The sequence below is a fragment of the Sinocyclocheilus anshuiensis genome, unplaced genomic scaffold (genome assembly GCF_001515605.1).
Source record: "Sinocyclocheilus anshuiensis isolate Anshui unplaced genomic scaffold, SAMN03320099.WGS_v1.1 scaffold1625, whole genome shotgun sequence".
NCBI classification, from domain to species: domain Eukaryota; kingdom Metazoa; phylum Chordata; class Actinopteri; order Cypriniformes; family Cyprinidae; genus Sinocyclocheilus; species Sinocyclocheilus anshuiensis.
This window is the reverse complement of record NW_015539802.1, coordinates 447,523-463,401: the sequence shown is the minus strand read 5'-3', so window position 1 is coordinate 463,401 and position 15,879 is coordinate 447,523. Positions and strand designations below refer to the sequence as shown.

The 15,879-nt window shown below is 36.4% G+C and overlaps 1 protein-coding gene and 1 pseudogene across 1 annotated transcript; both read left to right on the top strand.

Moving 5' to 3' along the window:
• The window catches only part of LOC107683896 (aspartate aminotransferase, cytoplasmic-like), a 9,199-nt pseudogene extending 6,108 nt beyond the window's left edge, over window positions 1–3,091 (top strand).
• A 1,577-nt stretch (window positions 3,092–4,668) lies between these two features.
• Window positions 4,669–6,322, top strand: LOC107683895 (uncharacterized). Its single transcript, XM_016479958.1, has 2 exons — window positions 4,669–4,823; window positions 5,413–6,322. The coding sequence occupies exons 1-2, from the start codon at window positions 4,759–4,761 to the stop codon at window positions 6,320–6,322; spliced, it is 975 nt and encodes a 324-aa protein (XP_016335444.1). The 5' UTR covers window positions 4,669–4,758.
• The last annotated feature ends 9,557 nt before the right edge of the window (window positions 6,323–15,879 follow it).

Genomic DNA, 15,879 nt, shown 5'->3' with positions numbered 1-15,879 from the left:
CAAATACCACACATTCACACATTATTCAGGTATTTAAAATTAATTAATTAATTAATAATCATAATAATAATCACCTTGAACAAAATAGAAAATAGAAAATCATTAACTTTTTTTACCATACCATACTTTCACACATTCTTCAGCTATTTAAAAATAAATAATTAATAATCATAATCATAATAATAATCACCTTGAACAAAATAGAAAATCATTAACTTTTTTTTCTCAAAACATATTTGATAATTGTATTGATTCTCATTTGCTACATAATAAAACACTCAATTTTAGATCAAATTATAGCACAGAATCTACTTTGCATTGCTGGCCACAAGCGTCAAGGATCACAAGCGCCTAGGATCAGCCAAAAACGCAGATGTTTACGAAAGTGCTGCAAGTTTTCATGCCATCTAATGGTTTAGAGGAGAATAAAATCAAATTAGCCTATTACCCTGGTGTGCTTTTAGCCCTGTTGAACCCTAATAGACTGATTATTAATGGCTTTGATTTCATCACAATTAGTTTATAGCATAGTTCAAGCTTTTACCAGTAATAGCCACAGAGTGGATGAGTAGCATTTGATATTTAATTGTTCCTTGAATGAAGCACCTGTTAAGCATAAGTCAGTCTTTCAATCCCATTCTGTCTCTTTCTCTCGATTAGAAGCACCAGTTATTTCCATTCTTCTTGATGTCTGCCCAAGGCTTGTGCAGTGGTTCACTTGAGCAAGACACATGGCCTGTTTGCCACTGTGTGTCTTTGGGGCTTGAACTTCTCTGCGCTCAATCTTTTTCTCACAATTTTGGCCTTTATGGTGTGTTTACCATTTGTAATTGGGTTACAGTTTAGATATTATTCCAGACACATGTCTAAATGTGATTTACATGTTAAGCTACAAGAATTATATTGAATATTCATGTTGACAGGTGAGAGAGTGGGGCATCTTCTCTGCGTGTTAAAGCAGAACCTGCTGGCTGTACGGTCTCAAGCTGAGAAACTTGTTTAGAAGCTTTGGTCCTGCCCACCGATGGAAGGGGCCAGGGTGGTTGCCACCATATTAAGTAATCCTGCCCATCTAGTTGAGTGGTAAGACTTATTCCTTTCATTTATAATTTTTGACATGATTAAAATTCTCATTTAATGTCTGTACTGTATGTTCTTTGCATTTCACCTCTGCTCTATCTTGTTCCTTGTCCAGCTTTCTAATAAACCTGGCATTGTTATAAACCTTTGAGAATTGTATGTATTCATTTAAAAAAACATAGTACTTAATATATATACAGTAGTGACCACACAAAGTATTTGGATGCCTAAGTCACACAAACAGTACATACAGAGTATCAAACCAAGTGGCATTTGCAAACAATTAACTTGAGTTTTCTAGCTCCTAAATGCATAAATCCAATTGTAATTTTTTGAAAGCATTTTATAATGTCATAAACCTTTTCATTGAGATTCATTCATTCATTTAAACATAATATATTGTGACCTCACAAAGTATTTGGATGCTTAATACGATGAATGTAATGGAAACTTGTTTCCGCTACTGGATAAAAGATAAAAAGGTGAATGCAAACTTTCTCTCTCAATTCATACATTTTTTCTCACGATTTTGAGGAAAAACACAGAAATGTAAGATACAAATGCCAAATTACAAGACATAAACTTGCAATTCAGAGAAGACGAGTCAGCATGTTAGATATAAATTCACAATTGCAAGAAAAAAGTTTTAATTTTGAGATTAGAAGTCATGTTTACCTTTTTTATTTTGTAGCAGAAAAACAACTATGAGATGTTAACAGAGTTCAGAGAAAATAAATCTGAATTGTGAGATGTAAACTCAGAACTGTGAGAAAAAATTGTCACAAAGTCACAATTATCTCTTTTTTTTATTCCGTTGTGTAAACAAGCTTGAATGCCATTAAATGATAGTACATGCTAAATATCAAACCAAATGCCATGTGCAAACAAATTATGCTATGATGAGTTTCTCTCAGATGCAACTTGAATTTTTTAACTATTTTGCAATCATTTTTATCAAGCTGCTGTGAAGGTGATTTTTAGTAGATATATGCGGTCAGTCCTCCTCTAGTTTACACAAGTATCCTAATCAGGTATTCATCACATTAAATGTATGACCACTAACGTTTGACAACCAGAAAGTATTACATTATGTTAGTTTTGAACAGTATATCTACTGTTTTATCATTTAAAACTCTATGTGAAATGATTTGATTAAGAATGGTTTGTTGTATTTTCTCTGCCATTTGGTTTGACATTTTGTCACATAGGCCTAATGCAAAGACATTCATACATTGTAAGTGTGGCTTAAGTATACAAACACGCTTTACGTGTATGTGGCCATGAATAAACAAAGCATTTAAAAACCTCCACTTTACTATGAGAGCATCTGATTGTCACAGTCTCTTTACATCAAAGCTGCCTGAACAGATGAGTTTGTTCTTGACCATGAGCATTTCAGTTAAGCTTAATGTTCAAATGCAATGAGAAATCAATTACCCCTGAAACTGCCATTGCAAATTAAGAACATCTCGATCTGAACATAACACTTGTGATTATGATTTTGAGATGAACAAGTGCCCAAGGCTTTCTAATTTTTTATGCAAAAACCGTCCTGCAGTTAAAAACTGCTCTTTTTATTATTCAGCAAATGAGTCTGAAGTTTTTCTCAGGCAGGAGAGTGTGAAGGCCATCGCTGAGCACTGCATGCTAATCCGAGAGCGTCTGCGTGAGAGACTCAGGCTATTGGGTTGTCCGTGGCATTGGGATCACATAATAAAACCTGGAGGGCTTTATTGCTGTTTAGGACTCGATAGTAAGTGATACATAATAGTGAACAGCGCTAACATTACAAAGGGGAGCTCAATAATACAGTATACATGTAAATGCATGACTGAAACACTGTAAATAATCAATTTCATATTCTCTATCAGCTCAACAGGTTGAGTTCTTGGTTCAGAAGAAACATATCTACTTGTTATCCAACGGGTGTCTGAATGTCAGTGCTATTAACAGCCGTAACCTGGACTATGTTGCTGAATCCATACATCAAGCCTTAAGCTCTCAACTCTGATCTCACTTCACTGAAACTTCTCTTTATCTACAGTATGCCTTTCAACAGCTTTGGGGATTGCTGTCTTTGAGTCATAAGTATGTATATTTCAAATATATTCAAACAAACTTTTAACTTTCTTAGGCTTAACTTTTAATGAAGGCTGTAATGCAGACAGAGCAGCAATCGGCATTACTGGTTTCCTATTTTGCAATTATTGGTTATTTTGTTTGTTATGATATATTTATAGGGCAGACTGTATTTGATAGGGCCGAAAGAACTAAGAAGAAATAAAAGTACATCTGTATATCACCCACAGTGTGATGCCACTTATCAAGCAACATTCTCACATTTCTCTTCCATACAACACTTAGAAGAGAATTCATTACCATATTCACGCATCTGTATCCAAGACATGTAATGGCATTGTCTGTAATGAAAGATACCATATTTTAAATCAACTGTTGTTTATTTATTTTTCCCCCCAGTTTTTGATAATGAGATAAAAAGCATATATAATATATATATATAGAGAGAGAGAGAGAGAATTCAAGATTCTGAACACACGCACTAGATATGAGCTCCTATTAATTCATATAAAGTACTTCTGTTAATTGAGGCAAAAGCTCGTAAAAACCTGTGTTTTAACACTTATGGAAATATAAGAGTACAGAAACAAAGCGATAACTTTCAATCACTTCATTGGAGGAGCTGCAACTGCGATTTACAGTGGCATCGGCAGCTGTGAGAGCGATCAGAGCAACTACATAGCCTACAGCCGAACAATCATCAGTACGGTACAGCTGCGCAACTCAAGAAGAGACAAACATTGCTTACATCAACACAGGATGGACGCATTCAGCGGTTGCCATGGAGATCGTTTATCCTGCAGACATTAAAGGAGACAAAAGAAAAGCATTTAAACAGACACTGTTACATGAACAGCCCGAATCTCTTCATGTTGATATGACATCTCAAGAAAAGAGGACAAACTTGATCTTCTATACAGAGAGGAGCCTCATATGGATAAGTGTTATTAGTAAATATTTCCCCTACACTAAGAAGAAGGGAATCTGTAAAGGAAGTCAGATCTGCATTTTTGAATCAGCTGACCACTCCTCCCATTTCCAAACCATCAATCTGTACAACAGTGGAACGGTCTTAATTCAAGGGAATGAAGCTAGTCTCCAAGATTTTGAAAAATCATTTCCCCTTTTAAAGCAGACAGTTGAGGAGGAAACAGTTTGCAGTGTTAAAGAGGAATCTGAAGATGAGAATGAAGTGCTGCCCTACTCTCCAGTCAGCACATCTCCGGCCCCATCTGATGAACTGATGACTGAGCAGGCCACACACGCTCACAGTTATCTCCAGTGTCTTCCCCAGAAAATGGCTCTTCTAGAGATGGAGGTGTCAGAATTAAAGCAGCTAATCCTGAGCCGCCCAGATGAATTCACCATCAATAATCTCAAGGCTGAAATTAAGGATTTGCACAACATCAACATGAAACTTAAGGCTGAAATGTCAAAAATGAAAGAGGACTCAATACAGAGAGAAAGAAAGTTTGAGGAAAAACATCCACGAGTTAAAGGAAAAGCTGAAAGAACAGACTGCAATATGTTTACAGCTTAAAAACAAGGAAAGTGAATCTCCCAACGACAGCTGCACTGAGAGTAACCTGCGGCTCCATCATGAAGCGACGTCACACACCTGCAGACACAGTGAAGGAGCGCACTCACACACCGCCGCCGTCACACAGAACACCAGCGACTCAGGCCTCAGTAGTTCTTCTGATGGACTCCATTGGAAAGAACAATGAACCCAAGAAACTCTTCCCCAGGCAGCGAGTTCTAGCGCTCCACTGCAGAAACACAGAACGCGTTCATGAACTGCTCACTAATGATGATCTCGGCAGCCTGCAGTGTATTATCATTCATACAGGTACGAATGACCTCCATAGTTTAAATGAAGGTACAGCCAAGGCAATGCATGAGATGGCAGAGAAAGCCTCACAGACTTTCCCCACTTCACGTGTACTGGTCTCCACCTTGCTCCCATGACTCGATGTCCCACCCTCTGTGATCAATCAGATCAACAAAGAGGTCCGTCACTCCTGTTCCAGTCTGCCCAACGTGCACTTAGTCCATCACAGCTCTATAAGATTCAAAAATGAAAGAGTACTCAATACAAAGAGAAAGAAAGTTTGAGAAAAACATCCATGACTTAAAAGAAAAGCTGAAAGAACAGACTGCAATGTCTTTACAGCTTAAAAACAAGGAAAGCGAATCTCCCAAAGACAGCTGCACTGAGAGTAACCTGCGGCTCCATCATGAATCGCCGTCACTCAGCTCTGCACCTGCAGACTCCTCAGTGAAGGAGCACACTCACACACCGCCGCCGTCACACAGGACACCAGCGACTCAGGCCTCTGTACTTCTTCTGATGGACTCCATTGGAAAGAACATTGAACCCAAGAAACTCTTCCCCAGACAGCGAGTTCTAGCGCTCCACTGCAGAAACACAGAACGCGTTCATGAACTGCTCACTAATGATGATCTCGGCAGCCCGCAGTGTATTATCATTCATACAGGTACGAATGACCTCCATAGATTAAATGAAGGTACAGCCAAGGCAATGCATGAGATGGCAGAGAAAGCCTCACAGACATTCCCCACTTCACGTGTACTGGTCTCCACCTTGCTCCCACGGCTCGACGTCCCACCCTCTGTGATCGATCAGATCAACGAAGAGGTCCGTCACTCCTGCTCCAGTCTGCCCAACGTGCACTTAGTCCATCACAGCGCTGTAAGACCATGGCACCTGTATGACGGGCTCCACCTGAATCAGGATGGAGTCAGGATTTTTGCCAAAGCTATCAAAGATGTTGCCCTTGGACGCTTCCCAACAACCAGCTATGAAGGAGCAAAAAGAAATGTGAGAATGCAGCCGTTCGAGCCATCTGGACCTTCATCTCGCTCAAGACCACCACGAGACCTTCACAGACAACCCAGGACTTCAGGATGGTCTCACAGACAGCAGGAGAGTCAGCTCTACACTGAAGGCAGATCTTCAGGAGGGTCTCACAGACAGCAGGAGAGTCAGCTCTTCGCTGAAGGCAGATCCCAGCAGACACGCAACTATGCCCAGGTACTGTCACAGCAGACGCCCTCATCATCCGCTCAGGAACTTCCCATTAGTGATATGGGAGAAATTAAACGACTGCTAAGCCTTCTCTGCAACAAAATGCTCAACTAAAATCTACAATGATTGATCACAACACAATGATTATTATCATTGTGATTATTTTTATTATTCTTCGCTGAAGGCAGATCCCAGCAGACACGCAACTATGCCCAGGTACTGTCACAGCAGACGCCCTCATCATCCGCTCAGGAACTTCCCATTAGTGATATGGGAGAAATTAAACGACTGCTAAGCCTTCTCTGCAACAAAATGCTCAACTAAAATCTACGATGATTGATCACAACACAATGATTATTATCATTGTGATTATTTTTATTATCGATTGTTGTTATTGTTATTACTATATTATTATTTTTATTATTTTTAGTCATTATTCACAATGATTTATTTTAATCAGTTTGACTACCTTTTTTTACTTGCTCTACTATTACTATTACTTAGTTATTTTATTTATTTTATTTTGTTTTATTTTATTTATAAAAAGGTTTTATTTTTGGTTTTGCCTCCAGATAAACAGCAGTATTGCTTAATCCCTGATCATATCAAATGTTAAATATTAGCTTTTGGAATATTCAGGGTTTGTGCTCTAAAACATTTGGATTAAAAAGCACAAACACAGATTTTTTTAAATAGCATCACAAATGTGACATCCTAATTCTAACAGAAACATGGAGTAGATCAGATGTGTCCACTCAGTGTCCTGCAAGTTACTCTGAAATCATAGTGCCCTCATGGAAACTCCACTCAATACATCGTGGTAGAGATTGTGGAGGTTTAGTCATATGGATAAAAAATGACCTGGCCCCTTTTACATCACTAGTACAGCAAGGCAAAAATCACATTTGGTTAAAATTGGATAAAAGCTTTGGAATTCTAGATAAAGACCTTTTTATCTGTGGAATTTATATTCCTCCATCAGACTCCCCATACTACGACGATGAGGTATTCCACACTTTACAGGAAGAAATTAATCAATATCAAACTCTGGGGAAAATTTTACTATGTGGAGATTTAAATGCTCGAACTGGCTCAGAATTAGACTATATTGATAATTCAGGAGATAAACATCTGTTCACACATATACCCCAAGGTCTCTTCAGTACGCTATAGAAGAAATAACCAGGAGACTGGAGTCAATAGGCACGGGAAAGAGGTAGCCCACCTTTGTCAAACTTTATGTCTTTATATCCTCAATGGTAGAATCAAAGGAGATTCCTGTGGACAATTTACATATAGCTCAGATCTCGGGAACAGTGTTGTAGATTATGCCATATCAAATATAAGCCCTTCCCATTTCAGTGCATTTACCGTCAAAGCTCAGTCTGACCACAGCCAGATCAATCTTTTCATTAAAGAGGAAAACATCAAATCAAGGGAAATTCATAAAAAGCCAATTCATCTACATAAACTCAAAACACCATATAGATGGACTCGTAGTGCTGCTGAAACATATATTAAAGTATTGAAGTCAAATGAAATAGTCAATTCCATAACACTGTTTAACAATTCAACATATGATAATAATTGGAAAGGAATAAATTTAGCAATTAAACATATTCATGACATTTTTGAAAATATAGCAAAAAAAGGCTAATTTAAATGAAACTGCCACATATAAACACAAAAATAGAGCTAAACAAAAACCCCATGGTGGTTTGACCATGACTGTAAAACAATAAGACAAGAGCTACGATTCATTTCCAATCAAAAACACAAAGATCCAGTCAACTCAGAATTACGCTCAAAGCACTCAGAACTTCTGAAACAATACAAACACACACTGAGACAGAAGAAATTGGATTATTATAACAACACACTTCAGAAGATGGAAAACACAATTGATCAGGGTCAGTTCTGGAGCATGTGGAACAGTCTAAACAATACAAAGCCACAAGAACTAGCTATACAAGATGGTCAAATTTGGAAAGATTATTTTGAGAAGCTCTATACACATCAAACTGACCCTCTGAATAATCCCAACCAATTAAAAGTTCTTGAAAAATTGAATGCTCTTGAATCATGTATCAAAAACAATCAAAATCCACTAGATTATCCAATAACCCAACAAGAACCTGGTGGAAAACTGAAATCCCTCAAATGTAAAAAATCCTGTGGCCCTGACAACATAAAAAATGAGATGCTTAAAAACAGCTCTCCTGAATTTCAGACTGCATTACTCAAACTTTTTAACTTGATTTTGAGTTCAGGCGTTTTTCCTGAGGTCTGGAACACAGGACTCATCTCTCCGATCTTTAAAAGTGGAGACAAAACAGATCCTAATAACTACAGAGGGATCTGTGTAACCAGTAATTTGGGAAAAGTATTTTGCTCAATAATCAACTCTCGGATTTCATCTTTCTTAAAGCAGCACAATGTCATCAGCAAATCTCAAATTGGCTTCCTCCCTAAACACCGAACCACTGACCATATTCACACACTACACACGTTAATAAATGAACATGTACACCAAAAGAAAGATGGAAAAATATTTGCATGCTTCATAGATTTTAAGAAGGCTTTTGACTCCATTTGGCATAATGGACTGTTTTATAAAATCATTTAAAGTGGCATACGGGGTAAAATATATGACTTAATTAAAAACATGTATAACCGAAATAAATGTACAGTAAAAATTGGACAGCAAAGGACAGGTTATTTTTCTCAACAGCGAGGAGTGAGACGACTTTATTTAACATATATATCAATGAATTGGCAGATCTACTGGACCAATTAAACAGTCCAGGACTACAATTATTCGACACAGAAGTCAAATATTTACTTGTACACCAAAAGAAAGATGGAAAAATATTTGCATGCTTCATAGATTTTAAGAAGGCATTTGACTCCATTTGGCATAATGGATTGTTTTATAAAATCATTCAAAGTGGCATAGGGGGTAGAATATATGACTTAATTAAAAACATGTATAACCAAAATAAATGTGCAGTAAAAATTGGACAGCAAAGGACAGACTATTTTTCTCAACAGCGAGGAGTGAGACAGGGCTGCTGCCTCAGCCCGACTTTATTTAACATATATATCAATGAACTGGCAGATCTACTGGACCAATCAAACAGTCCAGGACTACAATTATTCGACACAGAAGTCAAATATTTACTGTATGCAGACGACTTGCTAATTCTATCTAAAACACCAGAAGATCTCCAGAACAACTTTGACATTTTAACTAAATAGACGTCAACATCCAAAAAACTAAAATTATGATATTTCAGAAAAAAACCAGAAATCTAGAACATAAACATTTATTTACTTTAAACAACACCACACTTCAACATGCTTTACAATATAATTATCTTGGTCTGGTTTTAACTCCCACTGGAAATTTCAAATTGGCAATTAAAACATTACTTACAAAAGCCCGCAGGGCACTGCATGCCATACGAACGAAATTATTCAAAATAAACATCCCCATCAGAATTTGGACAAAGATTTTTGATAGTGTCATACTGCCTATTGCCCTGTATGGAAGCGAGATCTGGGGCCCAGCGAGTAACTACAGCCATAAGGATTGGCACAAACACGCTTTAGAAGCTCTGCATGTAGAGTTCTGCAGAAGCATCCTTCATGTGCATAGAAACACGCCTAATAACGCCTGCAGAGCCGAGTTAGGCCGTCTCCCCCTAAATCTAATAATTAAAAAAAAAGAGTTTTAAAGTTCTGGATCCACTTAAACTCTAGTTCGGAAGATTCTCTTCATTTTAAAGCACTAAAAACACAAAAAAGGAGTGCTCAAAAAAGTCATCTTTGTGTAATGGTGTCAGATCTGACTAACAAAGCACTCGATATCACCAACCCTGAAAAACATGGGAGAATCAAAGAAATTATGAATGAAGAGAAGGAGACATACATACAGCATTGGAAAGAACAAACCAAAGACCAAAGTCGTCTCCAATGTTATCTGAAACTCAACAGAGAGTACAGTCTGGCTGACTATCTGGTCTCAGTCAGGAATATAACACACAGATGAAGTACAGACTGAGTGACCACCAGCTGGCCATAGAGAGAGGACGACATAAAAAGACGTGGTTACCTAAAGAAGAGCGATTCTGTAATGAATGTAGATCAGGGTCAGTTGAGACGGAGGAACACTTCCTCCTCCACTGTGACAAATACACATCCTTAAGAGACTCACTGTACAGTCAAATACAGCAGAACATTCCTGAGTTCCAGTCGCTCCATGAAAACCACAAATTAAGAATATTACTTGGTGAAGGACCTACTTCCTCTTTGGTAGCACATCATATTTATAAATACCACAAACTAAGAGGTAAAGAGTGAACACATCTACATTAGTAGTACCATCAATGTTTATATAAATATGTATATGGATGTATTTTACATGTATTTTTTGCTTTGTTTGTTTATGGATGTATATTATATGTATTTTTGTTTTTTTTTATTCTGCTATGTACAATGCTCTGGCAATATGTACCTAAGTATGTCATGCCAATAAAGCAATATGAATTGAAAAAATTGAGAGAGGGAGAGAGAGAGAGAGAGAGAGAGAGAGAGAGAGAGAGACTACATTTTAATATACTTGTAGTCTGACTACAGTTTATGATTGCATGACTACATTTATAAATTACATTACAAACATACTAAAATACACAAATTCATGTTACTATAGGGTTATGTATAGGGATTCCTTTTTTTTTCTTTTTGTCAACTGAACCTCTTTCACCTAATATTTACTTAAAATACCCCCCTGAAATTTAAGGTAATCAGTTAATAATTAATTAACACATTTGCATTTGCATGTTCATTGTTCTCTGGCTTTGGTTAATGATCACATGACATGCAGGTAAACAAATATTTCATCTTTTTTATAGATGGAAAAAAAAAAAAAACTTGCCCCAAACCCCCTGCAGTTCCTTCACGAACCCCAGTTTGGGAATGCTTGACACGATGTATTATTAAATGCACTTCATGTTATTAACAACAAATAAAATAGGTTTTCTTTCTCTTTATATTTTTATATCAATATGGTACCCTATTTAAATCAATGTGATAGGAAGAGTTAGGTCAAAAGTAATCTAAAAGTATTCAAAGAGTAGTCTGATTATATTACCTATTTATATTATTACTTACTTTGTCATGTAATTTGGAATGAAATAAACTATAATTTTTAAGTAAGTAATTTGTGTGTGTGTGTGTGTGCGTGCGTGCGTGCGTGCGTGCGTGCGTGTGTGTGTTAAGATAATTTGATATGCTTGTCAGAAGAAAGTATGTTGTACAGGTTTGGAACGACATGAAGGTGAAAAAAATTATGACAGAATTTTAATTTTTGGGAGAACTATCCCTTTTACTAAGTTCACAATGCAGCTCTGAAGTTAATACCCGTAGTTAGACGCAAGATATCATGGCAGGTGCGTGCGTGCGTGCGTGCGTGCGTGCGTGCGTGTGTGTGTGTTAAGATAATTTGATATGCTTGTCAGAAGAAAGTATGTTGTACAGGTTTGGAACGACATGAAGGTGAAAAACATTATGACAGAATTTTAATTTTTGGGAGAACTATCCCTTTTACTAAGTTCACAATGCAGCTCTGAAGTTAATACCCGTAGTTAGACGCAAGATATCATGGCAGGCATCATATTTGGTTCCTCCTATCAGTAGGAATGTAAAGGGTTAACAAACCCGCACTTACAGTTAAATGAACAAGACAATTTCCCTTTTGTAGTACCACTGGGTAATAAAAGTAAATAGTCTGTTTTATTCATGTATAATAAAAAAATGCCCAGGATGCTACGAAAAGTGTCCAACGTCCTTGAAAAGTGTCCAGTGTCCACAGTGTACAAATAGTTACTATGTTATTTCTCATTATTGTTCTGTAAAATTGAAAACAACATGGCCACAGCCCAGCAAAGCTGTTCCAGAGGCTATATCTAGGTGACAAATCATGACAGAACAAGATGACTTCCGCATTAAAAGTGACAGACAATCTATTGTACTCTAAGAAAAAACTGCAATTGATCAAAACAAATCCAACCGGGACAAACACAACACTTCACTTACACTTACCCCTTATGGATTTCAAAACATTTAACATTAATCCAAGGACATTACCTAAGCAAGTTTTTAAGATATCAATACACCTTTGTGCCTTCTTACACCCATTAGTCAAGTCTATTAGTCTCTTTAATAGTCTTGTGCGTTTGTTCTCCACTGATAATTTACTGCTTTCTTTGTAAGTGACAGCAAGGACAGCAGCAGCAAGCCGCCCATACAGTGACAGTTCAATCCAATTCAAATACATCTGAAGCCCAACAATCACTGCAGTTCTGACAGCCATTTCCTCCACATGAGCTTTACTTTCCTCAGTTGATGACTCTTAGCCCTTGACAAGTGAAAAACAATCTTTTTCTGGTTAACCATATCATTAGCATTCAAAATCCAGTGTGAGAATCATAAGTGCTTTGGTTTTCTGAATCAAAAACACATTTGTTCTAATATTTCACATTATATACAGTTTATTATGATCTTGAATTTTTCAGTTGGCTGAACGGTGCTTCAAGATTTCTACAGTTCAGCAGCACTGGGACTTTGCGGCGAGTGATTTGTGCTCTGAGTGAACTGAGGTAAACGGACCTTAGTCAGGGAAGACGCCATATTGAATTTGAAGTCTTTACAATGGCAGTGGAGTTCTTGTGTAGGTACTGAAAGTGTTTTGGAAAGATGTTTCGTTAGCTGAATAGCTGGAGGAACGGATGAACAATTCACTGTTAAGCAACAGTACAGTCCATTGAACACACTTAACTTCTGTCCCTCACAGACTCATTTTTTCACTCCTGTCAGAAATATAAAACTAACAACATAAAAACATTTTGATTACTTGAAATAAAATAAATTATCTGAAATAAAATATGAAAACTTTAAAACTAAACAAACTTAATAAAAAGGGTGATTCCCCAAAAAAGTAAACTAATACAAATGACAAAAACATTAAAATTGATATACAAAATATAAAATAAAAAACTAATAAAAACATTATCATACTAGTATATTAATAAAACTAAACACTGGTTTCCAGACAACACAAAAAAAGGTATTTTCCGAGATTTCTGTCCTCCTTGGATCACGTTTGGATCAAACAGTCAGTTGATTAAGTTTTTATGAAAGCAGTCTTTATAAACATTTTTAAGCATCAAAGTTTTGAATACATGGACTGTCAGTGGAGGGACAGAAATCTGTCTTTTTTTATTTAAAATATCTTCATTTGTGTTTAAAAAATGCACAAAAGTCATAAGCGTTTGGAATGACATGAGAGTGAGTAAATTATGAGAGATTTGTAATTTTTGGGTGCTATCCCTTTAACAATTCTTCTTTCATAAAATGTTTCTGTAAAGCAGCGTTGGGAAGGTTACTTTGGAAATGTAATAAGTTACCCTATTTAAAATGTAAGTGCAAGTGCAACTATTTCAATTGCTTTCATAAAGAAATGTAACTGATTACATTTGATGACTTTTTGATTTCTTTCCTAAATTTCTAATCAATGTTTTCAACTGTTATTCATTTTAGATTATAATAATTAAAATTTTAAAGCACAGCCACTACAAAATCAGACTTCAGCACCTCTTTTTACGTTGAGATAGCTCTGAGGTTAAGTACAGGTTGAAAGTCATAATAAGAAATAGTTAAATAGCTATGATACTGTTTTTGAAATCAAATCTTTGCATAGCTATGACAGGAAACACTGGCATCTAACAATGAAAAAAAAAACAGTTAATCTTACAAATTAAAGCATATACATCAACCCAAATACGAAATAAGTCCAATAAGCATGGGTCCTATTCTGTGTCCTAAACTCCTGAAACATTGGGGTGTCATATTTTAGAGCAGTGCCATTTGGGAAAGAAATCAATTAAATCTGTGTGTGTGTGTGTGTGTGTGTGTGTGTGTGTGTGTGTGTGTGTGTGTGTGTGTGTGTGTAAAACCCCCTCTGTAATCATGAACATTTTCATAAGAAATTGTAAATTAATTACACACTTTTCTCAGTAACTTCAATGGGTTACAGTTACATTTTATAATTAAATTACTAATAACTTTAACTATAATTAAGTTACTCCCAAACACTGCTGTAAAGTAATATCAAACAATCACAATCGCATTCTATTTGACTTTTAGCAGTAAGCTAAGAAAAGATACTTGCATCATGCATGACTTCATTGTTATGTTATGTACAAAAACAGGTGTTAAATTCAACAACTTGAAATATCATGAACATCTCCTCTGCTTTTTTTCTAATTTGTCAATTGTTTCCTCATCTATATTAAGTTTGAAATTAACCCAATCATACGACACGAAATGGACGGATATTAAATCGATAAGATGGTCAACAAAATGAAAGTGATGGAAAACGATGTAGGGGCCACTACTTTGACCTTCAGGCATGTCAATCATTTTTTCTCCAGGCTGAGATATGAGTTCAGAGCGACACGGTCAGGTGCTTAGAAGATCAGAGAAACACTCTACTATCATGGAAGTGTGCTTCCGGGCAGAAATATCTACACATTTCAACCTTTGTTTCCATGTCTCGAGCACAGGAGAAAGCAGAGAGATAATATGCTGTTGTCATGAGTGGTTTATATATAAAAACACAATGTGTCTCATTCAATGTTCAAGAGAAGCGTAGCAGCTTTTTTGTAACACTTTGATGAGATTCGGTTGATGTTTTGAGCTGACCTCTGCTCTGGATGAGTATTGTTTGCTCAGAATTGGATGCGCTTCATCAGTGACTTTTCACAGATCTGTCAAGATTTTCCAGGTATTGTAAAGAGCATTCTGAAAACATATTGAATTATTCAGTGGAATTGCAAGTGCAGAACTTTATTCATAAGATGATTCAACAGCGAGAAATATTAGAGTGAAGAACCTTTCATTGATATAACAGTGATAGTTTGCCCAAAAATAAATAATCTGTCATCATTTACGCACCCTTATGTCGTTTATGTAGTTTCAAAGCTGTATGAGTTTCTTTCTTCATGGGACACAAAATGAGATATTTTGAATAGTGTGCTGATGGCTCTTTGTTGTTCAGTTATAATAACTGGGAACTGTGGCTTTCAAGCTTAAAAATGGTCCCCAAGTCTTTTGAAGCATATGATAGCTTTGTGTAAGAAAGTTTTGTATTTTATTATATTTTAAAATGTAATGTATTACTGTGATGGCAAATTATTCTTCAGAAATCATTCTAATATGCTGATCTGATGCTCAAGAAACATTGATGAAAAAACTAGCATTTATTTGAAATAAACATACATTTTCAAAACCCGGCAACCTACAGAAGTCAAAATAAAATGTCATTCACAACTCATTTTGACTGACAGAATATTCAAATTTGACATTTACAAATACTATCTTGTGATTCACCAGTAATTAAAGTAAAAGCTACATGAGGTTTAGTCCAAGATAGACACTGAAATTGAAACTAGACTCCAGAGCCCAGAGTAGTCTGCTCTGTGGTCTTTAACCCAGCTCTGACATAGTACAACAAAACTCATTTGGGACTGTGTTCGTGATTCATATGCAAAGAGTGTAATTTTGTAAAGGCCAATCCAGTAAACTAAGTCAATGTGACAGAGCAAGGGGGT

What these genes read in the sequence shown, in the direction of transcription:
- LOC107683895 (XM_016479958.1), top strand. Translation starts at nt 4,759, where the DNA reads ATGAAGCGACGTCACACACCTGCAGACACAGTGAAGGAGCGCACTCAC. An exon ending in CACACACCGCCGCCGTCACA is followed by an intron (nt 4,824 to 5,412) that starts CAGAACACCAGC and finishes ATCGCCGTCACT; the next exon opens with CAGCTCTGCACCTGCAGACT.